Source organism: Priapulus caudatus, unplaced genomic scaffold (genome assembly GCF_000485595.1).
Source record: "Priapulus caudatus unplaced genomic scaffold, Priapulus_caudatus-5.0.1 Scaffold401, whole genome shotgun sequence".
NCBI classification, from domain to species: Eukaryota; Metazoa; Priapulida; class Priapulimorpha; order Priapulimorphida; family Priapulidae; genus Priapulus; species Priapulus caudatus.
This window is the reverse complement of record NW_014577462.1, coordinates 231944-259495: the sequence shown is the minus strand read 5'-3', so window position 1 is coordinate 259495 and position 27552 is coordinate 231944. Positions and strand designations below refer to the sequence as shown.

At 42.0% G+C, this 27552-nt stretch overlaps 1 protein-coding gene and 1 long non-coding RNA gene across 7 annotated transcripts; one reads left to right on the top strand and one right to left on the bottom strand.

Moving 5' to 3' along the window:
* Positions 1-395: 395 nt before the first annotated feature.
* Positions 396-23353, top strand: LOC106809985 (double zinc ribbon and ankyrin repeat-containing protein 1-like). 6 transcript variants are annotated; one of them, XM_014813238.1, is made up of 19 exons: positions 396-462; positions 3708-3858; positions 3964-4114; positions 7917-8043; positions 8215-8269; positions 8529-8727; positions 9095-9212; positions 9574-9684; positions 10396-10491; positions 11044-11172; positions 11996-12151; positions 12527-12755; positions 17206-17309; positions 18141-18327; positions 18938-19080; positions 19476-19556; positions 20954-21078; positions 21633-21707; positions 23081-23353. In XM_014813238.1, the coding sequence occupies exons 2-19, from the start codon at positions 3753-3755 to the stop codon at positions 23226-23228; spliced, it is 2340 nt and encodes a 779-aa protein (XP_014668724.1). In that variant the 5' UTR covers positions 396-462; positions 3708-3752; the 3' UTR covers positions 23229-23353. The 6 variants fall into 6 exon arrangements, with proteins under 6 accessions (XP_014668724.1, XP_014668718.1, XP_014668720.1 ...); XM_014813232.1 differs by having other exon boundaries at positions 7914-8043; XM_014813234.1 differs by lacking the exon at positions 396-462 and adding an exon at positions 588-605 and having other exon boundaries at positions 7914-8043.
* Positions 9038-27471, bottom strand: LOC106809986. Its single transcript, XR_001393938.1, has 3 exons — positions 26814-27471; positions 26327-26328; positions 9038-9048 (listed from the first exon to the last, which is right to left on the bottom strand). It is a non-coding gene; the product is annotated as an uncharacterized LOC106809986 (long non-coding RNA).
* Positions 27472-27552: the final 81 nt, after the last annotated feature.

The following is a 27552-nucleotide window of genomic DNA, read 5'->3' as shown; positions in this document are numbered from 1 at the left end:
TTGTTAGGGTTAGGGTTAGGTTTAGGGTGAGGGTTAGGGTTAGAATTAGAGTTAGGGTTAGGGTTAGGCACATTGGTTTTATTGGGACCCATGTTCTCTATCCTTGGGCCGGAACTTGTGGCTAAGGACAATGATTGAATGACGCCACGACAGTGAAGCTGTGAACTGTGATTGTGAATGTGAAGACTGCCAAGAGGCAGTACCACTACCAGTAAATAAACACTTACTCTATATAGATGATCAGCTAAGTATATTCTTTCTGCAGCTTTTGCAAAATCATCCCAAGATGTTACATAGGTCATTGTTTTGGTTATCTGGTTTTTACGGATAAATCAACTATTACTTACAATTATAATGATCCGCTAGAGGGCGTGATTAGATTAGCTGCTCGGTTGTTTATAGAGATGAAAAATATCACGAAAATAGCAACAAAAATAAGTAATCGAGTTTAATTGAAATAAGGTACCTTGAAATAAATTAGTTAGAGTTTCTATAATGTTCTGCATTGGTTTTAATTCAAAATATATCTACCAATCGGAACCCAGCACGCTATTTTTGGCCTAGTAACGCCAATAAATATTTACATCATGGCTGCGTTTATTTGTGTGTGTATCGAAAAGGTTGAAAGCTTGTTTCGTCGTTCACATACGTCAGACATACGTCACAGTTTCGACTGTACAATATTTAATTAATTTTGTTTTTAATAGGGTTAGGGTTATTTTTTAGAGTTAGGATTAGGGTTAGGGTTAGGGTCACAATGCACCTTAAAGCAGAATTGTGAGTCCGCATGGACGTGACGTCACTCACTCATGAACGAGCGACGAAGCAAGCTTTCAACCTCTCTTGCGTGTGTATCTGTAGATACAATAATGTAACCCAAACCCAGGAGGATAGGGTTTGGGTTTGTCCTATCCTCCTATCCTACTGGGTTTGGGTTACATTATTATATCTAGTACTAGTAGTGTATCTGTGACTGTGTTTTTTTGGCTTGGCCTCTAATAACTTGCTTTTTATTGATGTTGAGTATGAAGTAAATTAATTACCGGTACCTTGCCGTACCCTGGTAACTATTTGATAATGATAATATGGTTAGGGTTAGGGAGTACTCCGAAGTAGGGCTAAGACTCGTAATAGTAAGAACCAGAGAGGGTCTATTAGCGCGTTCACACGTAGCAAAATCCACGGTTCGTACGCGTACGAAACAGAGTTTCGTACGTACTCGCGATAAATTTCCCTCGTCTGAACGACCACGTATAGCTATACTCAGTTCGAAATGCGTATCACTATCCTGACAAAATGAGTGCGTTTCCTACGTACTTCGTATAGCTATACGCGTATAGCGGACGTGTGAACGACCGGCTATAGCTATACGCGTATAGCGGACGTGTGAACGACCGGCTATAGCTATACGCGTTATAGCGGACGTCCTTTCAACATTGTGAACCGGACGCTTATAGCTATTACAACCACGATTAGCGGTCCGTGACAAAGTTGGTGAACGACCTGGCTTATGGCTATACGCGTATTAAAAAATAGGAAAACAAAGCAGCTGTCGACGGTCTACGAAGAAATGTTTGTTAGACTAATGTTAAAGACTAATTTTTGTTTCTGACAACGGGCCGCTGGACTCATCTCTATCTTGAACCAAATTAAGATTAAGTTATAAATGTTGCTAATTGGTTTGTGACATGTATGCAGATAGCTGTAAAACCATGTTTTCCGAAAATGCTGTTACGATTGGTAGCCAGCAACAGCACACGTTGTTGTTGACTACATTTGCAATTTTTGTAATGCATAAAACATAATATTACAGCTGTTTGTGTTTACAGCCGACGTACTGTACATTGCCAAAACTACGGGTGTGAACGCTGTTTTAACTCAAGGTCACGCTAAATATTATAAAATCATATTATGCGTATCGTTACGGAGTCCGTAAGAATACGCGTTCGTAACTGGGTTTTACGGTACGTAGTGAACGCGTATTATGTCCCGGTTATGCCGGAACGTTTCCCTGGGTCGGTCCTGTATACCGGAACGTACTGGTACCAAGCATATCTCTCTACAGCAATGCCTCTGCTGGTACTATCTAATATGCCGGACGTACCTCCCGCTACTCACTAACGTGTCTAGGGAGTCGCCTTAGCCTACTCCCCAACCAGTGGTGTGGCAAACTTTTTCAAGCGGTGGCCGGCATTAGTGGCAGCCATGAAAGTCAAAGGGCAGCACCTTTTAAATCGGGGACGGTGCCGCTCTACACGCGCGTTACGTAATTAACGTAATTACACGCGCGATAATAAGTGCGTTTCGCCTCAAGGGGCGTCCCAATCTCTGGCCCATAATTAGCCTGAAATGGCGCTTGCAGAGCGAACGTCAGAGACAAATTAGAACACTAAATTCTTATGAACACTGAAATGTCAGCCTCGGTTCATAGCACAAACATGTTGACTTTGCAAAAATTTTATTGATTTAAAAAAAAAAAAAAAATTAATTATTATCTTATTTTTTTATTTGCCTGCAGCGCGTCCCGCTGGGCGCAGTTTGCCCACCCCTGCGGACCTAACCCTACCCTAACATTAACCAACCCCAACCGCTAAACATTATCAGTACTGAGCATAGTTACCAGGTGTATGTTCGGTATAAACCGGACCGTGACCCAAGGTACGTTCCGGCAGTAAACCCTGGGCGGACATGACCGCTATGATCCCTCAAAGTAGGCGTAGGCGACTTCCCTCTTTAAGTACTCAGTTAATGGATAGGCGAGGTTATGGTCCGCGGCATATTAGATAGTACCAAAGATGTGCATAATAGAGAAGAGTATGACACGGTATTTACAGCCGGTTTGCTAGTTTTCAAACTTGTAAATATTCTATTCCAATATGCTGAATAAATACTATTCTAACTTTACCTTGTTTTCGTCTATGAGTTCTCTTTAATCAATAATGACACCACATTTTACCTGAAAATCGTATGTGTTCTTCAAAAGTTTATCTTGAATACGACACGTTTCGTAACGTTTTCACGGAGCAAGTGATGCATGTTTCAGAGCCAATACTTTTTGATGGATTAGTGTTCTTATTGTCATGAGCGGTACGCTGGGGGCGCGTAAAGGAATCAGCTGCTTAGCTAAGCTGAGCCGTGAGCACATTTATTTTTAGCACGTGAAACGCTGCACGCTGAATACAATTCAATGCTAATATCCCATACGGCCCCCAAAGTTCCGTCATAGACAATAGAACACTAATCTCATAACAAAGTTTGGTCTGAAACATGCATCCATGCATGAAAACTGTACGAAACCGTGTCGTATTCAAATAACTTTTTTGAAGAACACATACGATTTTCAGGTAAATTGGTGGTGTCATATGATTAAGGGAGAATCATAGACGAAAACAAGGTAAAGTTTGAATATATTTATTCACATATTGATAGAATATTTACAAGTTGAAAACTATGCAAAACGCTGTTAAAACCGTGTCATACTCTTCTCTATTATGCACTCTTGATAGTACCTGGGTACGTTCCGGTATACCGGACAGTACCCATGGTACGTTCCGGTAGTACCCTGGGGGACATAGACCCTCTCAGCGCCAGTGCCAGTGCCCGATTGCCATTGCCAGTGACACAGTTTTATTTACACGTACGCCACGGTACCGTTACTTGTCCATAGTTATTTTTATCCATACTATATTATTAATATTTTATTACAGGATTTAAAATAGGCTTGGAAGAATTTCTCCAATTCTATTATCACCATGACAGCTGGGTCGGTGTCAGTGCCAACAGTTGTACCGTTGAGGCCACCAGCTGGAAAGAATAAGCTTTGTGTGGACACTGAGACTTTTATTGAACTCAAGTCAGGTAATACTATGATTTTCCACACGATATGTACTTGTGTATGTGTATTATATATTCATACTTTTAATAATCATTTTATAATAATTTAATAATTTAATAATCATTCAGAGACTCCTGGTTCCACAATATTCTACACTGTGAATGGGACTAAACCGAATCCATTTGAAGGCATTGGCGACGTTAGATGCACGTTTAAGTACAGTAAACCTTTTAAGCTACATCCAGGAAAAGTTGGGATAAAGGCTGTAGCACTTGCAAGGTAAAATTATCACTTTATTTAATAACTCGTATTCAGAGATAACATGTGGTGTGACTAGAGCAGATTCACTGGAACAGCATATTTACACACACTCAGTTTCCATAAATATTTACCTGTATTCCTAATTCAACTTTTCATGGCATTTTTATATGAATTTATCTTATCAGAACAGTTTGTTGGTAGTACAGTATTGAAAGATATTTGTCATCCACGCCAATGTGACTGATAGTAATATTATACCATAGCAGGCATTACTGATCTTACTTCTGTTTACTTTATTTTTTACTTAAGTGCAAATATGAAACTTCAAATTAAATATAATGGAGAAAAAATGGTTCTGACACAGAATTGTATTGGCAAATCTTTATTCTTACCTCATCTGACGAAGTCAGATGCAGCTTGTAGAATCGCATGAATGTCCAGGCGTCCGTCCGTGCGTCAACAGTTGGGCACAAATCTTAACCGCTCGACGTACGGTCACGATATTCGGGACGTCGGGGGGGGGGGGGGAATCCGTGAAAAGGACTCAGGATGACAAATTTGGGGATCAAAGGTCAAGATGTGTAAACGGAGGGAATATTTTCCCCTTAACTTAAGGTATGGAGGAAATACGGAATTGCGGCACAAATCTTAACGGCTCGACCTATGCTCTTAATATTCGGTGTATAGTGTGTGGGCAGGAAACCCATCACCGAGTGCGAAATTGAAGGTCACAGGTCAAAGGCAGTGGGAAAAGTCAGATCAGACATTTTCTGAGGACATGGCCTAATGGACAGAGTGAAAAACTTTTTTGTTTCAGCGTTGACCTCCATTTTTATCACTTTATTGAAAGGACCATGAAATGTGCTTTCCACTAGACGTGGCGAAGAGTAAGTGTCTGATAACATTTTGACCCTCAGAGAGAGGGTTAAACATGATTCTGAACTGCTTCATGACGTACAGTGTGTCATATTCATGGCACATCATAAACTAGAAACCCAATAAGCCTGGATAAGCCGAACGCTGTAGAGCACAAGCGTCATGGCTGAAAGGTCGTTGGATCGAATCCATCTGATTTTTTATTATTTACCTGTTTTCTGTATTTTTCTATCTTTATCCATATTATCTTTATCTCTATCTATATATATATATTTTTTAATAGGGTTAGGTCACAATGCAACCATAAAACAGGAGTTTCAGGCACGCGATTTATCAACCAATGCGATTTGAAAGGTATGCAGAATGCAGAAGGTTGCTGAAATGATGTGTACGCTACTGTGTATCTGCATATCTGCGCCTAGCAAAGGTGTCACTACGCACAACTTAAATGTTACGTTTATAACCGTAGCAACAGACCTCAGATGAGCCCAGGCGCTCTGCGGCTCTTGTTACTATTACACTTTCTAAACTCCCAAAGTAACTACCACAGCGTACGCCAATTTACTTGGGATTCCTAATTCTATAAAATGTGAAACATTAACAAATTTGGTTTAAAGAAGTATAATAAATCTGATATTTGTATATTTTTTGTATTATTGTAGAGATGTTTTAGAGCAATATAAATTTTGCTTTTGTAGTCGTGTAGGGTTTCTATCTTAAAGGGATACTAGACTCTAGGATTTTATTGCATACAACTGTACTTACTGTATAACAAATCGTCTATACCCACACGTAATTGTTACAAAGATACCTAATTTAATTGTTATAATTAATTATACATCAACGCTACGAAATTGAACGGCGCCAATTGACACCCACGACCGGTGCTGCCACCTGAAAAAGTTGCGCATTTCCAATATATTTTGCACGTTACAGACCGAGGGCTAATCACAAAGGTGCAATTATAATTTAACCCAGGCTTTCAGATTTGAAAAGTACAGGAGGACTACTAATGATCCCCTAGGACACCACAGGGGACTTTTCACGCCTCATAATCACACCATAGAGAGCATGATGGAGACTCCACTAAAAAATCACACCTTAAGAGGCATGATGAAGAGCTCCACTAAAAATCACACCTTTAAAAGGGATGATGGAGAGCTTCTGAGCTCTCCATCATGCCTCTTGGGGTGATGATGTAACATGACCAATCCTCAGTCTAGAGTAAATTCAAACGAAAATTGGGATGCATGTCAATCTACTGATTATCATTCATACTTCACCTTCATTCATTCAATGGCTCGTTAGTACATTCTTTTCATCAACAACCCAACACTAGCAACAGATTAATAAAAGAGTTGATCGGATTGTAAAAATAAACTTGTTTTATTTATTCTGATTTCCATCCTTAGAGATTCTAATCCATGTACCTGCATAATTTCAGCACAAAATATCATCACAATCCATCAACAAACTAGCCAAATTACTTGTACGTAGTAGCCACGTATGTAAGCCCCTCCAGCCTACGACTGTTTCACGTCGCAGAAAACCACTTCTCGCCACGTATAGTAGAAACGAGCAGGTAACTTGTGCTACCGTAAAGGTACCTGTATTTGGATGCTGTTGTTTAGTTGTAATTTTATATATATATATAAACAGAGGTAGTAACCAGACCTGTACCTCTGCGATACCGTTTCAGTCACTTTACACACCACAAATTGTTGTGTGTTTGCTAACCTTTTTTGTACCCCCCTACATTGAGAATTCTATGGAGCGCTATTTCAACATAATAGACATACTTTTGTTTGCGATTTCAACACTTTTATGAGGCGCGATGATACGCGCACCATGGCACAATTTCGGGTGCGCGTGGACGCGAGCGCGATCGGCGCCCCTTAAAAATTGAAAGCCTGTTTATACCTAAATGCTATTTAACCGAACGATGTTCATTTTAGAACAAGTTTGTCCATAATATAACTGAAACCATATGTCGTTTATAAGATATTACAATCCTTTTGCTTTTAAATTAATATATAAGAAACACCCTCGGCAGGCCTCGAATTAAGCGACGAGAGGGGCAAGACAATTTTTTGGGGGCATGTGAGAAATTGCCTTGAATTTTCTCTAAAATGGATGGGCACCGAGGCAATTTTAAAAGGCATCAAGGCAACTCTCACAATTTGAGAAGGGCACGAAGGCCATTGTTATGAAAAACGTTGTGTCATCGTATGAATTCTACTAAAATTTCTCTAAATTTACTGCACTTAGCAAGCTACAGACCATACAGATCACAGCTGGCCATTCTTGCGCGAGCGTCGTTTCCCGCGCTTTAAATCGCGCGCGGGCCGAGTCCACGTGCAGCATTTAAATATTCGTGTTCTACCACGGGCATACATAGGCGCACGATATATCGATCGTCTACTGGCAGCGGTTGGCAGCAAGCCACGTTATTGTTTTTGCCGAAGGGTAGACTGGTATCCGGCCTCACGCTCTGCTAGACAATGTACACGCTCTGCGACAAACAGTGCGGCCGCGAACCAGTCTAGCCAGAGGCACCGACAGCAATTACAGAAAAGGGCAAGGCAGGTCACTGCCGTCGCTCGGGTTGGATTTTCAGGGCCAGTACGGCGATTGATAGGAGCACCGACGGCAATTGCCGTTGGTGCCGTCGTTTAATTCGACCCCTGACCCTCATTCTGTAGCCCTTGGCTGAAAAATCGTTTTGCGCAACTTTTCAGATTTTGCGCTTTGAGTGGCGCCACCGTCGTTGTAATCAAACTGTAGTCGTTAGTTTTAAAACATTAAAAAAAATATTTCTAATGGTGATTGAACCATGAAACTTTTTATGTAGCGTAATTTTAACCTAAATTAACTGAAAATAACCCTAGAACCTAGAGTAAAGGATCCCTTTAAATCTGATTCATGTCTTATTTTCCGCTAGTAGTGATGGAGTAAGAGAAAGTGCAGTGGTTACCAAGGCATTTCAAGTGGATCCTGGCCTGAACAACCAAAGTTCATCCAGAGCTAGAAGTGCAGATGTCGTTGGACACACACATAGCAACAAACCTTTAGTATGTTTAATCAAAAGGCTTTTGTGTTGCGATTGGTTTAGTTTTTGTGCTGTTTCTATGCACATAAAAGTATCCTATGGAGATATGGTCAATGATGAAGATATATAATAGATCGATAAATGGCAATTTAAAAATAACAGCTCTGCAAGTTTTGCCTGTGTTTGTCTGCAGGCACGAGACCAGCACAGATTTGAAGCATGGTCAGCTGTGGAAAGAATAATGGCAGGTAAAGTATTATATGGCCATAAAATAATCTCATTAAAACATAAAAATGAAAAAGAACTATTTTTATCAATTATGAAACTAAAACTATTATTCCTTATTACGATTTATTTGTATTTTAAAGCTTGTTTTCTAGCAATGAACAGCTTAGTATATGAAATCTCATAGTAGCATCAATATGCATGTAAAAACATCGTAAATAAAAGTTTGGTTATATACTTCATTTTGCATGTAAATAATTTCCTTGCTACTTTTTTCTGTAGACCTAAACATTGCTGCGAGTGAACACCGTCTGCTGCCCACAGCAACACGGTTTCTGAACCACAGACTCGGGGGAGGAGATGGAAGCAGAGTGCCAACGAAACCAATGGCTGTCCCACCGGAAGTCAAGCCCAGAGCCTATAGATTACCTGATGGTGCCACACAAGCGACGCGTTTGCAGAAAGAGCAAGACTTTTTAAGGTTGGTCAATACACAGAAGATGCACACGTGCTTAGCTATAATGAGGAATGACCTAAATATCAGTGGCCATGTGTTATTCCATAAAACATCTGTTTTGCCTCGTTCACATATAAAAGATGGCCCCCGTAATGTGCTAACAGTGCGTAGCTCATGCTACTATGATACATCTAATGTGTTGTAATGCGATGTAAACGTAACGTTTAAATGTAATTAAAATGTTTATTTCTTTATTATTAATGTTGAATTTTATTTATTTTTGATTTTTGATTCATTTAATTTATGTTATAATGTTTATCAAAATTATATTTAAATGTAATAAAACTAACATGTTTTTTTTTAAGCTGTCATATATTTGCATATGATGCAGGTGTAGCCGCTGCTTTGCATCAAGGCCAACTGATCCGCATGCAAAGTTCTGTGGCGAGTGTGGCGCCCCACTACCAGTTGTTCCCGTGGAAAGGCTGCCTGACCCTGATCCAGAACAGGTTTTTTCTCATATTCTGTTCCAATCATGTAACTGCATCCGTTTCATAGAACTTTAAAGGAAAAGCGATTAAAATTTTATATCTATACATTCGTGCACTTCGAAATGCTACAATAAGAAAGATTAATGTTAATTGTTACATTTTTATCTCATTCGGACTAAATTAGTTATTCATTCTTTCTGTCCATCAGAGGACATTTTTTAAAGTTAGTCAGGGCATGGGATCTAGAGTTGTATGTAATTGTATGTGGGTTTTATGGTAATGATGTGAAGAAATGTTCTTCCATTAAATCCTAGTCCTAATTCGTATAACAATGCTATTTTGCTTTTGCCAAACGTATGGTGTATCTGTGTTGTTACAGATGGGTATGTGTGTGCAATGCAACTCTATGGTTCCCCTGAACACAACGACTTGTGTTATATGTGAAGCACCACTGTCTCCACGCCAGAAAGCACAGGCTAGAAGCATGAAGGTAGACGACACTAGCTTACAAAACATCATGCTGGTTGCCGTGCATACTGTGTCTGTATAAACTCCCGAAATAGTGCTGACTGCCATTTCCAGTTACTTTAACTGGGTTAAAAGCGATTTGTTTCATCATGCAATTATATTGCATGATAATATTCTAAGCTCGTGGCTTATAAGCTCGAGCCCGAGCCTCCGTGGCCCAGGTGTTAGGCCTCGTACACTGTCCACTGAAGGCTGTGAGTTCAAACCCTGGCCGGGGCAGTGAATTTTTTTTTCAAGGTGTAAAAAACCTGGCTCTCAACATTGGAGACTGTGAATCTCCCGTGGCTCGGATGACTACGTAAAATGTGGATCCCGTCTCCAGTAATACTAAAACCAATGGGGACGTAAAAGAACCACTGATGGCGCAAAAAAAACTCTGGCTGTGACCACCCTCAGTGCCTTTCGGCTAAAAAACTAAACTACCTGGCAATCAAGCAACAAGATTTCTCTGCGGCCGTCTCAGCTAAGCTGTGCCGTCGATCAACAGGACTTCTTGCCAAGGGACGCTATCCTGCGCCATATAGCGTCGTCATCGTAGGCGTAGCCTCGCAGTTTAATATATATATATATATATTCTGTGTAATGCCTGTTTCGGTCTCCTAGGCAATTATTATTTTAACGTGAAAAAAGCAATATTACTATAATCGTGTTTTGCTTCTCATGTTTGTTGAAGGAAAAGCTCATTTGTTCAATGTGTAATACACCAAATCCTCCTTACTTCACATCATGCGTGATCTGTGAATCAAAGTTGGACCCGAAAAAAATTGAGGTAAGCATCAACAATTCGAAAATTACTATGAACTTGGGTTACTGCAGAGTTGGCCGGTATTTCGTTGCACTGAGCACACCATTGTAGTGGCGACTGGCATAAAATCTTACTGCCTAATGAGTTGCACTGATAGTTGCAGCCGTTTGAACATTCAAATGAGCATGTAATTTGTAAATATGTTGTGCATCTACTGTTATCAGGACTGTATAATACAGGTAGGTCCTGTTTTACGACAAGGTTAGGTTCCAGTAAAACAGGGTCGTAAAATGAAAAGTCGTATAACACGACCAAATTATAATGCAATTAAATGCTATCATGCCATCCACAATGCACCACGAAAAACAAAAGAAGTGCATATTGCGTGTTTGGACTCACAGGGGTTACTGCGATGTGATATGAGTTGTGATTTCTTTGTTATATTCAATTTTTTAGGTAATTTTAAAATGGTCGTTTATGTGAAACATGTGAAAAGTCGTAAAATGGACCATCGTAAACGGGACCTACCTGTATATAGACTATATTATACACGCCTGCTGTTATTATGTCCACCAGAGAGTTCGCGCAGCAGTTGCTGCACCGCCTCAGCCTCAACACCAGCATGAAACTCAATTCCTGAGCTGTGTTACATGTGGCCGGCAGAACAGCGAGGATGCTCGATTCTGCGACTGGTGCGGAGCCAAGGTTTGTTTTGTTCTCGACTTGCAAATCGTTTCGAGGCATGTGTAGTTGTAGGGTGAATGTTGCATCATTGTCGAAAAGGTTGCGAGCATAAAATGTGGTGTGGTGTAGGGCAAGATCTAATTTTTGAACTTAAAATGGTCAGTTTTAAAAATCCCAAAGATTTTATGCAAATTTAGACGGCTCAAAATGCTGTCATCGTTGTCCTAAGTTATAAATATTGCACTAAATCTCCGAGCTGTAGTGGAATAACGTGGTCATACTTGCACAAAAAGTGACAACATCGAAAATAGAGGCCAACGGTGTGAGGCCAAATGTGTGAGGTCACGTGTGTCATGATGAGTTATTTTTTACTGTCATGTTGTAGTTTTTTAATGTGGCTGTTCAGATTACACCGGTTGTTCTTATGACCTCAGACACGAAGCCAGTTACTCTACATTGCATATTATTCATAGAAATGATCAAGCTAAGTCCCCGACACTTCACTCCTTTTTAAAAGTTGTATAATTAGCTAGAGAAACGTACAGATTTTGTGTCGGAGCATTTTACAGACTGAATATATTGGAATAACCTTAAATGCATGCACCAGTTAGTTCAAAGGTCTGTCCTGTCTGTTGCATACAACGCAGTCTTGGTATAAACACTTATAGATATATTAGTTTGGAGTATTGAATTTTAATTTTGTTCTGTCTACTATTATGAATGGTTATGTATATAGATCTTTCTTCCTGCTCTTGTTGAAGTAGTGACGTGTTGCATGTGGTGATGAAGTGATGTTTTTTTTTTATTCTCTACCTTTTCTGAATGTTTTACTTACCCTCACTAGCCTACACACGCGGCCAGCATGACTCTGGCGTGTGGCAGGTGTGGAGCTGTGAGCAATATGTATGCCAAGTTCTGCCATGGTTGTGGCTCAGTCATCGAACCCCCTGGTAAACCTTTACCAGTTCCCGTTACTGTCACAAAGGACAAAAGCACGGAGGTAATAGCAGTTAATTGTACTATTTACGCATATCTTACAATGGCTTGCATAAAGTGTTTTTTACTCTATTATTAGAGTGCTGATAAAATTTCAACATAAACAATAAAATACTAGAAATATAAATGATGCATTGCGATGATTACTGTCATTATAGACATGCATTTTTTAATCTTTCAGACTATTTTCTTGATAAACGTGAAATAATGAATACTATCATTCAGTATCTATATGTATCAGGGGATAATAATGACAAATTATGTAAAATTATGATAAATTTGTCATTATTAACCCCTGATATGTATGTATACATATATTACTTGACGTCAAATATTAATAATCGTATTAAATACAGTGCGTACAATTTTCTTCTAATAGTCCACACAAACGACACCACTCAGGTCAGTGTCCTGGACACCAAGCACGGTAATGACGCAGACGGCACCCGGAGCAACCACGGCAACGAGTAGCACGCAGACAGTGGGCCTCTTCTATCCGTCGCAGGCTCACATCGACAAGACTCTGCAGGAGAAGCAGACACGTCTTGCCGTGGAGCGCGCCATGCGCGATAAGCACCCTCCTCTTACCGCCATAAGTCCTGGCCGAGGTACAAGCAGTTACTGTAGTCAGTGAGATGACAGAGTGAACGCTTGATTACTTAATGCAATTAACTCATCGGGGAGTATGAATATATTATATATATATATGGTGTCACGGACACAATATACGCCACCGGACAATCACCCCCCGGACAATTACCCCCGGACAATTACCCCCCAGACCAATTAGCCCACGCATGCCATTTACCCCCCATGCCATTCACCCCTGCCGGACTAATCACCCCCGCGACAATTTTAAAAAACCCGCCCCGCGGACATTTACCCCCCGACATTTTACCGCCCGGACAATTTACCACCCCGGAATTTACCCTGCCGCAATACCCTCAAGGAGCAAAATTACCCCCCGGAACTTTACCCCTGCGAAATTACCCTCGGGACATTTACCCCCCGGACATATACCCCCATGCCATTCACCCTTCGCGCAATCACCCCTGGACACATTATTTTTTTTGTTTTTTTTTTTTTTTTTTACTCCGCCGCGGACATTTACGCACAGCGGACAATTACCCCCGCCGACATTTACCGCCGGCACAATTTGGGGGAACCCTCCCCCGGACAATTACCCTCCCGGACAATAATATGTACTTCCCCGGACATTTACCTCCCGGACATTTTACCCCGCCGACATTTACCTCCGGACATTTACCACCCGCCGACCAATTACCCCCGGACATTTACCCCCCGGACAGATTATCCCCGCGACATTTACCTCCACTGGTGTTTATTATCATTGTTGAACAGTGATACAGGCAAGGAGGTCGAGGAGGAGAGAAGAGTTGGTGGAGGAGAGGGGGAGAAGGTGAAGAGAAGGTGGTGGAGAGGGAGGAGCAGGAGGTGGAGGAGGAGGGAGGAGGGAAGAGCAGAGTGGAAGGAGGAGGGGGAGAATGTGGTTGGAAGGAGGAGGAGGCGGAGAAAGGTGCAGGAGGCAGACGAGGGGGCGAGTATAATGTGGGGATGAGAGGAGAGGAGGAGGAGTGGAGGAGAGGAGGTGGAGAGGAGGCAGGGGGAGAACTTGGGGAGAAGGTGGGCGTGAGGAGGAGGGCGGACGAAGAGGTGGAGGAGGAGGAGGATGGCAGAGGTAGCGAGGGCCAGGTGTGCTGGAGGATGGAGGGGAGTAAGGTGGTGGAGGGTAGGAGAGGAGAAGAGCGATGGAGGAGAGGAGGGGGAGAACGCGGGAGAAGGTGGTGGAGGAGGAGTGGAGAGAAGTAGGAGGAGGAGGTGGAGGAGGGAGGCGTAGGAGGAGAGGAGGTGAGGAGGAGGGGGAGAACGTGGGGAGAAGTGGGGAGGGAGAGGGACGAAGAGGTGGAGGAGGCAGGAGGGGGGGAGGAGGAGGGGGGAGAAGGTATGCGGAGGGCCAGGTGGGGGGAGGGAGGGGAGGTGGCGAGGACGGAGGCGGAGAAGGCGTGGCTGGAGGAGGAGAGAGGAGAAGAAAGGTGAGGAGGAGGCAGGAGGGGACAGTGGATGAGGTAGAGGAGGTAGAGGGCGCCCTCCTCTACCTCCTCCCTCCCACGCTCTCCTCTCCTCTGCCTCTCTGTCCACGACTCATCTCCTCCTCCTCCTCCACCGCTCTCCCCTATCCTCCCCCTTCCTTCTCGCCACCTTCTCCCCACGTTCTTCCCCCTCCTCGTTCTCCATCTCCTCTGCCTCCCTCCTCCACCTCTCCTCCTCTTCGCGAGCCTCGCTCCCCTCCTCCTACCTCCTCTTCCTTCTCCCTCCTCCCATCCTCCCTCCCCCCACCAACAACCTCTCCCCTCCTCCACTCACCTGGCCCTCCCTACCTCCTCCTTCGTCTACCTCCTGCACCTCCTCTTCTCCTCCTCCTCCACTTCTCCCCCCCTCCTCCTCCACCTTCTTCCCTCTCACACCACCTTCTCCCCACGTTCTACCCCTCCTCCTCCTCACCTCCTCTACTCTTCGCTCCTCTCCTCCTCTCCTCCTCCTCCACCTTCCCCCTCCTCCTCTTCCACTCTCCTTCCTCCTCATCTCCACGCACGTTCTTCCCATGTTCTCCCCCTCCTCCTCCTCCACCTCCTCCTCCTCCTCCACCTCCTCTCCCTCTCTCCTCCACCACCTCCTCACCTTCTCCCCACTCCTCCTCCACCACCTTCTTCCCTCCTCCTTCGACCTCCATGTTGTATCACTGTTTAACAATGAATAATAACACACGCAAGTGAGTAAATGTCCGGCGTGATTCCGGCGGGGGTAAAATGTCCGGGGTAATTGTCCGGGGGTGGTAAATGTCGGGGGTTATTGTCCGGTGTAAATGTCCGGGGGTAATTGTCCGGGGGGTGAATGTCCGTGGGTAAAATGTCCGGTGGGTAAATCCGGGGGTGATTGTCCGGGTGAATTCGTGGGTAAATGTCCGGGGGGTAAGAATGTCCGGGGTGAATGTCGGGGGTAATGGTTCCGGGGTAAATGTCCGCGGGTAAATGCCGGGGGTAGAATTTCCGGGTAATGGGTAATGTGTCTGAGGGTAATGTCCTGGGGGCGTAATAATAAAAGTCCGCGGGTAATTGGAAGGCGGGTAAATGTCGGGGGTAAGTTGTCCGGGGGTAAATGTCCGGGGGGTAAATGGCATGGGGGGTAATTGCGTCTAAGAACCATATATATATCATATATATTATAATTAGGATACTGTTAAGCCATATTTTTTGCGTACACAATATTTCACGAATTTAGACTTGGACAGACAATTTCCGCGAGTGGTTAATATTTCGCAGGTCGGTGAATTATGAATTTTCGTATGATTATTCGCGTGTTGTCTATTTCGCGGTCGGGGACGGTTCGCGAAATTCGCCGAAAATTAACCACCGCGAAATATACTGCGTATACACAAGGCTCGACACTAGCGTGGCCCGGTGGCCCGGGGCCACCAAAACTTAATGTCGGGCCACCAATAATTTCCAAAAGTTAACATTTGGTGGCCGATCGGGCGCACATAAAATTTCAAGAGTGTCTAGTGATAAAAATAATGTTTCTACGTGCTGAAATCTCCATTCAAAGAGAGCGAGCAATTCGCGGAGCGAGGGCACACGTACGCACGTGCAGCATAGCGGGCGCATATTTGCAAGCCGCCAGCATACATTTGATTACATTGTATAAGCGAACGCAGACAATGCGTCTAGACAATACGCCTGTCTGGCAGTGTACTGTGGAGGCGTATATGTAAAATGAAACGCGAGCGATGAGAGTTCGAAGGCAAACAATTGTCATAATAAAAAAATGATGAAATTTCTTCCTTTTTGATGTATTTTGTTCAAAATGTTAAAAATACGGGACACACATGCGTCCCGGGAAGGGTCGGTACGGGACGCGGGACACATGGGCAAAATACGGGACGTCTGGTCACCCTGATTGCTAGCTAGCTGCACTGGTGCTCACTGTTTCGGATCCGAAGCGAAACTGCCAGCGTTTGAAAGTTCGCGTAGAATAACTGAACTATTCAATGAAGATGACAGTATTTAATCCGAAGTGTAATATTAGTGCTTTGTAAGTTTATTTATGCATTTTCTCTGTCTCTTTACGCAACGAAATATTGAACTTAGTCTTAGACATGGCTGCTTTTCTTTTTAAATGCATGCGTACCCAGGCTACTTTGTTGATATAATTATGGTTCTACTTATCTTATTAAATCTGCAATATTTTTATTTTTACAGTTTCAAAGCCTGCCAGACATTTTAACTTTCATGAGATTAAATGTATATGTTTTATTTTAACATGAAAAGCCAATGTGTTGTTGTTTTATTACAGTTACTTGTTTTAAATATTTGCATGCTCTGTGACTTTGATCTTCTTGAACGTCTGAACTGATCGATAGCATGTGCACCGCGCGTGTTTAGATAAATAATGAGTGAAAGTAGAAAAATGGTATGCAAGATTCTGGTGAAAATTTGATGCCGTGGAATAGATAATTCAAATGTATGCCTCAATCATCAATGTCAGTGTGTGCCATTGTGTGGGGTTTGTTTAAAGACTTGTGCAAGTGCATCAGACGGCCCAATTTGAAAATAATATACAATACGAGATTGAAATAAAGATTTATAATGTTTTTCTTTGTTTTTTTTTCGGGCCACCAGATTTCATTTTCGGGCCACCAAAAATTGAAAATCAATGATTTTGGTGGCCGATCGGGCCACTGAAAAAAAAAGTTAGTGTCGAGCCTTGTATACAGTATATCGTCGAAGGTTCATGTGTAAAATTAATAAGACATGCAGATTTACTGTTGTCAAGTATGTCTCTTTTTTTTTCTTGATTAGTATAATCGTTAGTTTTTTCATCTCTACAACCATATGCAACTGTTCATTTCATTAAACAACATAGTAGAAGTAGTTGCGTATGTAATATTTGCTGCGACTTGGGTTGCGAGTCAGTGTGGTACTATCATTGATAATTATTGATCACCAGATCTTTGAGAAAGGTTTATGCTACATATTGCAGGATATTGGAGACAACAAATGGACCACATCACTAGTCATCTGAAGGCTCACGCACAGAATAACGCTGAGTTTAGAGCTCTCGTTGCTGAGCCAAAGATTGGAAAGGTATTGCTATAGTGTATACATATCAGGAGTAGATAATAGGGATTGAGTGACTTCAATAAACAAGGGAAATTCGTCATTTACTAGCCTTAGAATACCTACGATTTACTACGCGTAACTCAACCAACTTGAGCTCAAATCGTACACAGTACATTCACCTAGCTTCGTGCGAAATCGTTTCCTCGTATACACCGCATCCGGAGATACAGACTAAAACGTACGACACGATTTTCCATTCTGTTACCAGCAAACTCGATGTGTAAACCGCCTAACTCGAAACAAAAGGCAGCTACTAACGACTTGCGCCCTCGGCGATGTGGTGTGGCTCGCTGAGCTAACCTTTGACCTATTTACAGCTGCCTTTTGTTTCGACTTAGGCAGTTTACACATCGAGTTTGCTGGCAACAGAATGGAAAATCGTGTTGTACGTTTTAGTCTGTATCTCCGGATTGCGGGTGTATACGAGGAAACGATTTCGCACAGTGCTAGTCGAATGTACTGTGTACGATTTGAGCTCAAGTTGATTGAGTTACGCGTAGTAAATCGTAGGTATTCTAAGGCTTGTAAATGATGAATTTTCCTTGTTTATTGAAGTCACACTCCTTCCTTATTATCTACTCCTGATACATATGGTGCTATCCAGCATTTCCAGAATTAGTTCTCTAGCATTCTCCAGATTTGTTTAGAATAGAAAAAAGCATTGAGAGTATGATATGTATGCATCGTTAACTCCGGATATATATATTTATTATTTATGTAATTTTAATTTATTATAGTATGCCTATAATATTAATAATAATTAATTATTAAAAACTAACTCCTGTTTGTTTGCAGCTGCTCATGGCTACAGTAGAAGAGGACCTGTATGAACTCACGATGACGGTGACGTATGCTCTGAAAAGCAACTCGGAATCTCACAGTAAGAACGCACAGATGCTGACCGCAAACCATACAGGCAATTTCCTTAGTACATTGATGGACGACACCGAAAGCGTTGTGATGGGTTCTGCAGCCAGCATTGGTGAATATTAACTTTCATATCAATGTTTGTAGTACATTCCTTAGAATAATAATAATAGTAATAATAATAAATAATAATAATAATAATAATAAGACCCGCCAAATAGCTAATATAACTATAGTATATAGCCTACAGAAATCTAGGAAGAGGCTCAGAATTTAATAATATGTGCTCATGGGAACCCAAATATAAACTCGCATATAGTCTAAGTGGGATCGAATTTTTGTTTCTTGTTGTATGGTAATGCAAGTGTTGCTTTGGGTTTAATAAGAAAATTATGACACCGCAACAAGTTTGGAGGGGGACCCAAGAAAAACATTTCCATGACAGGTGGGGCACCAAAGCAACTCATTTTTAACAACTCATATTACGTGGTACAGGAAGAGATATATACAAAACAGTGAATCCCTAGGAGGTGTACGTAGGCCAACCAGGTAAAACAGCCATGTCATGTTACTTCCGTGGTCTTCGTTCAGTTTTCGATGGCCCACAGCAAGTAGAGGGAGCAACGACGGAAAGAACTTGAGCCATGATATAAGCACTACTGACCGCTAATCTAAATCTAAATCTAAGTAAATCTAAAGTAACGCTTCTTTGCGCCGGAATCTAGGTAGCGCTGGATCAACAGTCAGAAGCAAGAGCTCACAGCGATCAAAAAGAACGGTCAGCAGCCGGGCTAGCAGTAACCTCAGCTACAGAGGCAAGCGCTCCAAGCGGAAGACAAGGACCCTTACCGTGGAACAGAAGCTTGGTGTAAGTCGCACCAAGAAGGGTCTGCCTCTTCTTCGGTACAAAAGCTGGGAGCGTACTGGTGTACTTTCAGTTATAGTTTTGCTTAAGGTTAGGAATATGTTAGGCTAGGTTTAGAGAAACCAGCAACTACCCAGAGAAACAGACCTTTTCAGCATAGGTGACCTGCTGTGGTTGGCAAATTTTCCACAATGCATTTCGTTACTGCAATTGGTGCTCTGTTGTTCACGTTAAGTGTTGACGCAGGTGACGGGCACACGTTTAGTGTGTGAAGAGATTACCATTAGCTTATACGTTATACAGTTGAAGAATTGCAACAAAAATACTTTTGATGATTACGTGTCGAGCATATCCATCCCATTTTACTCGTTCGTTCTTACGTTTACTGGCTTTCATAGGCAGTGGACAAGAGCCTGTTAAAAGAAGTTGGTGATGAAGGAGAGGGAGCAGCGGATCAGGTGGAGGAGCTTCTCTATCTGGTATGTTCGTGTTAAACACGTTGTACGGACTGTCAGTATCTTGCACTACAGATCACAGCATGATCAAACCAAGTAAACAACTGTTGATTTTGCTTTGTCACACACGCACAGATATATATGCAGAGTGAGATATCGAGACTTGAGTAGCACGATATTAGTGACTATCGCTATTTATAGTTAATTGTAACTGGCATCGTGTTACATTTTGAAGTTCATCGAGCCATTTTGTTTTTTACCGAGAACTGACAAACGTGTAATTCAGAGATGCCAACACATATTTGAAGCAATCTGTAGTTTCTGGCCATCAAATTAGTAGTTCGAGGGTCCCGAGTTTGCTAGGGGGGTCCGGCATGCCCCCGGAAAAAATTTTGATTCTGAGATGCAATTTTCTGCATTCTGGGGGTCAAAAATGACAATAAATTGACAAAAAGTGACAATAACCTTAATATTGTATTACTTACATTTTAATTATTTACTTACACACTTAATACACATACTTAATTATTAATTACTTACATACTTATTAAGACCTACGCTCTTAATATTCGATGTATAGTGTGATGGGGAGGAAACCCATCAGCGCGAAATTGGAGGTCACAGGTCAAAGGGCAGTGGGGAAAGGTCAGATATCAGACATTTTCTGAGGACATGGCCTAACGGACTGAGTGCAAAACTTTTTTGTTTCAGCGCTGACCTTACCGTTTTTATCACTTTATTGAAAGGACCATGAAATCTACTTTCCACTGACGTGCGAAGAGTAAATGTCTGATAACCTTTTGACCCTCAAGAGGAGGGTTAAACATGGATTTGTTGACTGTTAACAAAGGACTGAACTGCTTTTGCTATTAGAGCCCCCTCCCCCCCCCCACCACCACCACCACCACTACGCTCGCGCTCGACGCATATCCATGATAACATGTTAATATAGCGAAGTCATTAAAGTTACACAGCTGTATCTTTATTACTGTACTACCAGTAGGTATAGCAAAGCCTATCATAGATTTTAGATCTGTATTAGTAGTATCCTAGATATATGCTCTGAGCACAAACGCGGTGGCAGGAGGGAGCACTTGATTCGGTTGCTAGTGAGTTTATCAGAAGAATACCCGGCTACAGTACACGTCAGTTGAGCGCTATCGCTCTGCGGCACTTGTTATTTATACATCGCTCATGTATAGTTTTGCATTTCTCGATCATCCAGCCATTCATGGATTAACTTCGAGTAACTAACCTCATATTGCGGAGTGGTTGACTTGAAGACTGTAGTCAACTCGCCCTCCCTCGCTGCATTTACTGACAAATCGTTATGACATATGTAACTATGTAATATTTGAAAGCGTTAATAAATTCAAAAATCTAAATCTAAAATCTAAATCTGGTTATACGCTTTCATGCAGGGAGCCGACGCAAACCTTGTCAACAATGACGGCGATCCAGTGCTGAATTTAGCTGTGAGGAGTAGACATACAGACGCTGCAGCACTGCTCATAGATGCCGCAGCAAAGCTAGACACCAAGGGCAGGTGTGTGCGCTACCACTGCAGCTTCGTTTGTTTACTATGGCTGATAGGGTCTATGTCTCCCTGGGTACTGCCGGACACTGCGGCTGCTGTTGTCAATAACAACAATCAACAAACAATAATGTCAGCAACAATAACAGCAGTTAGTAGCAACATTAGTAGCAGCAACAACAACAGCAGTTAGTAGCAACATTAGTAGCAGCAACAATAACAGCAGTTAGTAGCAACATTAGTAGCAGCAACAACAACAGCAGCCGCAGTATCCGGCAGTACCCAGGAAGACATAGACCTTACGAGCTATACTATGCGTCGCTGAGAAAAATTGTGAACTCGAATAGACTTTTAGTGGAACGGAAACAATGGTTTCGAAATTGCGCGTGATGTTTCACTGGGGGATATTTATTTGAGGTATTTGTCACTCGTATTGTATGAATCTCCCTTTCATCATTATCATTTTTTATGATCCGACCACTTCTCAAGCTATAACAGTTGTCATGAATTCATGTGATTTTGATAGTGTATAGTTCTATGTGTCGTTTTTTTTTGCAATTTTACAGTAAAGGGAACACAGCATTGCATGAAGCTGTGCTGCTAGGGGCTGCAGGAAAGGAGATGCTAGAGATGTTATTAGAGTGAGTATTTACCGATTAAATGTCTGTGGATGACATCTCTGAGTGGGTCATGATTGGTATACGAAAGACTAATAATATATTATGGTGGTCACCATAATGACTCACTATTTCTCCCTTATCCCCCTCTCTTTCTTCTCTCTCTCACTCCGCCCTTGCCCTTCCGATTTCTTCCCCTTGCTTTCTCTAATTGAAACCTGGTAAATAAGTATACAGTATTACATAATTGAATTTAAATAGCTGGATATATTTGTATTCGTGCATATTATTGTAGCATGTATACATACTGTGTCCTATCATATAGTAGCGTTTTTGCTACCTATCTGGGGCAGGCACTCGATGCAACACACCGAACCGAGGTCCATTTTTAGAAATCAACGCAACGCATGCGCACTTCCGTTTCTTGTCCAGAGAAATGCCAGCAGTTCGAAGCTCGTTCGTACCAGTAAAGTCACGACAGTGCAAGCACTGGAGTTGTGAAGCACACCCACAAAAATTGAAAATTGATTTCCAGAAATAGACCTCAGTTCAGGAGGAATCTGAATACCCCTATCTGGCAGGAACAGGGAGGGATTCACGTCAAATGAAGCATTTTCTACTTTATGTAACATGTAGCTAGTACTAATTGTAGCGTTAGTACAGCCTATCTGCAACTGTGGCATTTGCGGGCACCTGCCTTGTACGTCCGGATGCGCGAGAAAGTTAGTGAGCCTTGGCCGTATAAAACGACATGTTATATTTACTCACCCCAACAATTACAGCACAATACAGACAGCTCACTCACCAGAGAAAACAGGTATTGTCCATAGTCGCTGGCTACCCAGGCCACTGACACACCCTTCTCATTGGGGTCTCCTCAGGGTGCTGTCAAGCTCAACCCTAATCCAAGCTGTGACACAACCTACAGCATTGTTTTCACATGCGTTGGCAGTCTGGCAGCAATTGATAGCAATGCTCTCACTGCAATGCTTGTCAGCCAACTGCTAACAGCAAAGTGATGCTTTGCCAGCTCCCATGGTGCTCACTGCGAAACCTGGCAAGTTCATCCACAACATACATATACTGTACGCACCAGTGAATCACCTCACTCGGAGCATATAGGCACATTTTCACAAGCAACAACATAGGGATTACACACGTACATACAGAACATACATATACTGTACGCACCAGTGAATCACCTCACTGGGAGCATATAGGCACATTTCCACAAGCAACAACATAGGGATTATACACACGTACATACAGAACATACATATACTGTACTCCCCAGTGAATCACATCACCGGGAGCACATGCTGTGACCGGCGCAACCACCACAATATCTATTGCCTTTGTGTGCCCTTCTCATTAGTAGCGGTGTGCATTATTTTCAGGAAAGGCGCAAACAAGATGGTGAAAAATGACAAGGGTGAAACGCCGTACGACATATCTGTTCGGATGGGAGTCGAGTGTACCATCACTGCACTAGCTTCTAGCATAGGACAGAGCTTGCTGGATAGCCTTGTGAAACCCGGACCCTAGTGTGCTGATGCGTTGGCATTGCCGGCTAGTCCTCGCAGGTTGAGAAGGTACTACTGTATACGCTGTATATTTCGCGGTGGTTTAATTTTCGCGAACGCGTCCCCGACCGCGAAAATAACAACACGCGAATAAATCACACCGAATTTTTCATAATTCACCGACCGCGAAATTTTCCATCGTCTAAATTCGCGAAAATATCTGTACGCGAAAAATATGGCGTATACAGTACTATTTGGTTACTGCGGGAATCTCGATGTAATCTCTCTATCACACTCTAGATGTTAGTGCAATATATCTAGTCGTACATAGATTAACACTCGAGCAGCTCTAAAGACTCCACTGATGTTATGCACGTGCACGTCTGAGAAATATTTATTACTAGAGGCAGGCTCAGTCCGCAACTGCACGAAGTATAAGAGACACATAATAAGCAAAGACATTACATTCGTGTAGTATACGTATCATCAGGAGTAAGATAATATAGGATTATAATCCTATATTATCTTACTCCTGGTATCATATATATACTGTATCTGCATTCAGAATTGTCATGCTCCTATGTGGTACATAGATGTGAAGCTTTAAATACAGTGCGTTTATTGTCTTATGAAGTTGAACTTGTCACGTTTGTATACGCTTTCAATAAATATGCTGTGTGAAGTGAATTCGCGGGTTTTGGTTGCTATTGTTGTATAGGAGTGTCTGATCTATGTTTCGACAAAGTACCATGGAAATATCAAAACTCTGTAGTATAGAGTATAAAAACATACATGATGATACCATGTAATATAGCAAATAATGAATAAATGAAAAGAACAGCAGAAATTACATTAATACGTGTACCACGTTTTGTGAAGTGCGTATAGACTGCATCTCTATTACAGTCTAAAATTTGCATGAATGTGGCAGACGATTGGGTAGGTTACACCCTTGTGAATTGCAACAAATAACCACAGTTGCAACAAACTGCTTTAACAAACTTGCACAATTTTATTAAACAATAATGATTTTAATATAGGTTTTAAAATATCACTGTGCAACAATTTAATAAATATATGATTACACCCCTTGTTCTCCTCTCTACCTGCCAGTATGAAATCTACCGGCACCAACACATCAACATAAGCCGAAGGCGGACACCTACCACGTTGAAATTCGTCCAATTACAAATGGATGCAAGGGCAGTCTGGCTATGACAACTTTCACGGAATGATAATCTTGTTAGCACGCAGTAGTGGCGGCCTTTATTGCAATTTGATCGTCTCTTACGCACTTACTGCAGAACAAAGCACATGATAAGTTAAACATTGCTTACTGCTTGAAATCACAAATCTTTGGGAGAAATCCATTTGTTACGGGGGTTGTATATGATTCTTATCACTATATATCCGGATCTACGATGCCTAGCGCTGCAGCAACCTAAAGGGGGGCTTATGTCGGGCTTGCGAGCCGACTCGACTGGAAGCGATCGGCAGCGACTAATTGCGTCGACTTGCCCATTGTTCTATTCCGAGCAACTAGTGGCGGCCAGTCGCAGGCAGTCGCATCGCAGTCCACCGACGTAAGCACTGCAGTCGCAGTGAATTGCAGCCAGTTGCTTCCAGTCGAGTCGGCTCGCAAGCCCGACATAAGCCCCCCTTAAGGAATGGCAAGCAAACATATATACATAACAACTACTAAGCCGTATTTATAGTATGTGATGACCAGAACCATTACGAGTCCCTACGTTTGCATGATAGGTCTACAAAATATACCTTTTCATTCAATGTGACTTTTTTTCTAACGTAACAGTAACATACATGCTACAACGGCCCTGCTATCGTCAAAACTTCACCGCCGGATGACTGCTGTGAGATTAGTCGATCGAGTTTGTAAGTTCTGCGAGTTTGATCGAGGGTAGGAGCAAATGCAGTACAACAAAAGCAACACAACTCAAGGTGCGATGTGGAAAAAGATGTGATGTGCATTCATGATTAAAAGTCAACAAATGTACGGTACCTATACGCCGCTTTCAACGCGTCAATTATTTACAGATCAACAAACAATCAGTTTTCAGCACCAAAACATACACCTTAAAAGCAGCTCCATCCTTCTTAAGCCGAGCCTGCTGAAGGGTTGACATAACAGATGAGAATGAGGACTAAGTACATCAGTGGAATACAAATTAAAAACCTATTTCAATTCTCAACATATAATAAAATAAACGCAACAGTGCATGTGCGCATCACCCGAAAAACAAGCATTCCCGCATATAAAATATGTCTTTGAACATTTGACTTCAAGGTCATCAGAAACTTCCAAGGTGCTCTTTTCACCTTCAACTTATAGCACGCTCGCGCGTAAGACACGTCTTATTGTCTTGAACTAGTTAGTTGGGTAGGATTACGGGAAATGCCAATGACAACATGACGAAATGTTACGCAGCAATACCAACAGATAACGCGAAACTTCCTGCCACTACTGCTTGCCTGGCGTATATAGAACCATTACATAGAGAATGTGATATGCTCACACTTGACAATGCAGGCCACCTTTGAGAAATCAGTGCGAAATTTATGCCAAAACATGATACTGAGCTGCTGCAACAACAACAACAACAACTCTTTCCATATATGTACAATATCAAAGCAGCACATCAATATAATCGTGACCTTCACTTCATCGGACAAGGCACAACTAAACAGTGACGATGGCAGGAAGAACTGACAACTACCTGCAAAGCAGACACAGGCACATGAACCTCTGTACCCGTACACACACAATCTCATGCTCATCCACACACACGCACACACACACGCGGCGCACGCACACGCACACACGCACACACGTTCATCCACACGCACGCACGCACGCACGCACGCACGCACACACACACACAATTCGAATATCAGCGAATTCCCTTATGTGTAAGCCTAGTAAATACGTGCACTCAGAACAGTAGTAAGATATGGTGACTGTAACAAACGGGGTTTCAATAATAACAGTAACTCATGTAGCATAAGAAACAGTGCTAGAGCTATATGAACAAGTACAAGAGCTAATAACACGTTATTATGCAAATGTATTATCAGCTCTTGATAAGTATTACACAGTAACACCACTGACACAATATTTACACGCTCCGCTGGTGGGAGTTACGATAAGATTAAGGTGTATACATGACGATTGCCGATGTTCACGATATATACAATATCTATACTGCCATGTCTCTAACCCTTTCCCACCAGTATCCACTACTGCATGAATTACTGCAATCACTCACACAGCCAGCTACAAACCCCATTTACAAACATAGAATGCGATATGGTAAACACCAATACACCTACTGATCACGGATCACATCCTATAAGAATGCATTACTCAAGCAAGAAGTATGATACCTGTGCAATATCACACTATCGCACTCCACATGCATGGCACGGTGATCGAAAAACACGAAATTACTTTTAAATTCAAATCTATGCATGAAAGAACGTAAGTCCTTTAAAATTCAGATCAGCGCAAATAAGACAATTTTTGTCTGAACGCATGTAGAGTCACGCATTCAAAACTCATTGCGAGCAGTGTAACACACAGCCACGTGACGTTGGTGGCTTAACAGTCAAACGATATAATAACTCACTCTTCAGCTTACAACATTTTGAGCCAATTGACAATTAAAACGGTGCTCCAGGCTAAGTGCTAGTAAAAGCGTAAACACGTAATCGTGATGGTGTTCATAACACGCTTCATTCATAATTCGTAAAATATTACGGGTAGTCCTTACATGTATACACGACATGGTATGACCGTTTCATACCAGATCCAGGGTTCTTCTACCGATTGGTGAATTCATGATTATAAAAGACTAGCAGACATATATGCCAGCTTCTATGAATTGCTCAACAATTATAGAAAATACAAATGTCATGTTCCATTCACTGTCCCTTATGTATTTGTGCCACTTCGATCCAAAGAATTTGCCACTTAATACTGCTTTTTATAGAGATAATAAGCTACCAGACGACAACTGTGCAGAGGTTAGTTGTGTTTCAATAAAATCCTGTAAGTTTAAACATGAGAATGAGGAAAATATCTGAATCGTTTGATATTATCATCAATGACTGCATGCCTAAGGAAAGTCGACTATATGATCACATCGTGTATCTAACATGAACATAACATGATGTGTAATAGCACACACACGTGTACATATATACAACTAGAGCACTCGGAGAGCACAGACCTCCGCCAAGGCAGCTGAATTCTCTCAATGTGAAATTTGTTATCAATTAATTAATTAACTAAGTGAAAAAATTAATTAATTAATTAATTAAATAATTAA

What these genes read in the sequence shown, in the direction of transcription:
- LOC106809985 (XM_014813232.1), top strand. Translation starts at nt 3,753, where the DNA reads ATGACAGCTGGGTCGGTGTCAGTGCCAACAGTTGTACCGTTGAGGCCA. An exon ending in GCGACTGGTGCGGAGCCAAG is followed by an intron (nt 11,173 to 11,995) that starts GTTTGTTTTGTT and finishes TACCCTCACTAG; the next exon opens with CCTACACACGCGGCCAGCAT. An exon ending in GGGTTCTGCAGCCAGCATTG is followed by an intron (nt 18,328 to 18,937) that starts GTGAATATTAAC and finishes GCCGGAATCTAG; the next exon opens with GTAGCGCTGGATCAACAGTC.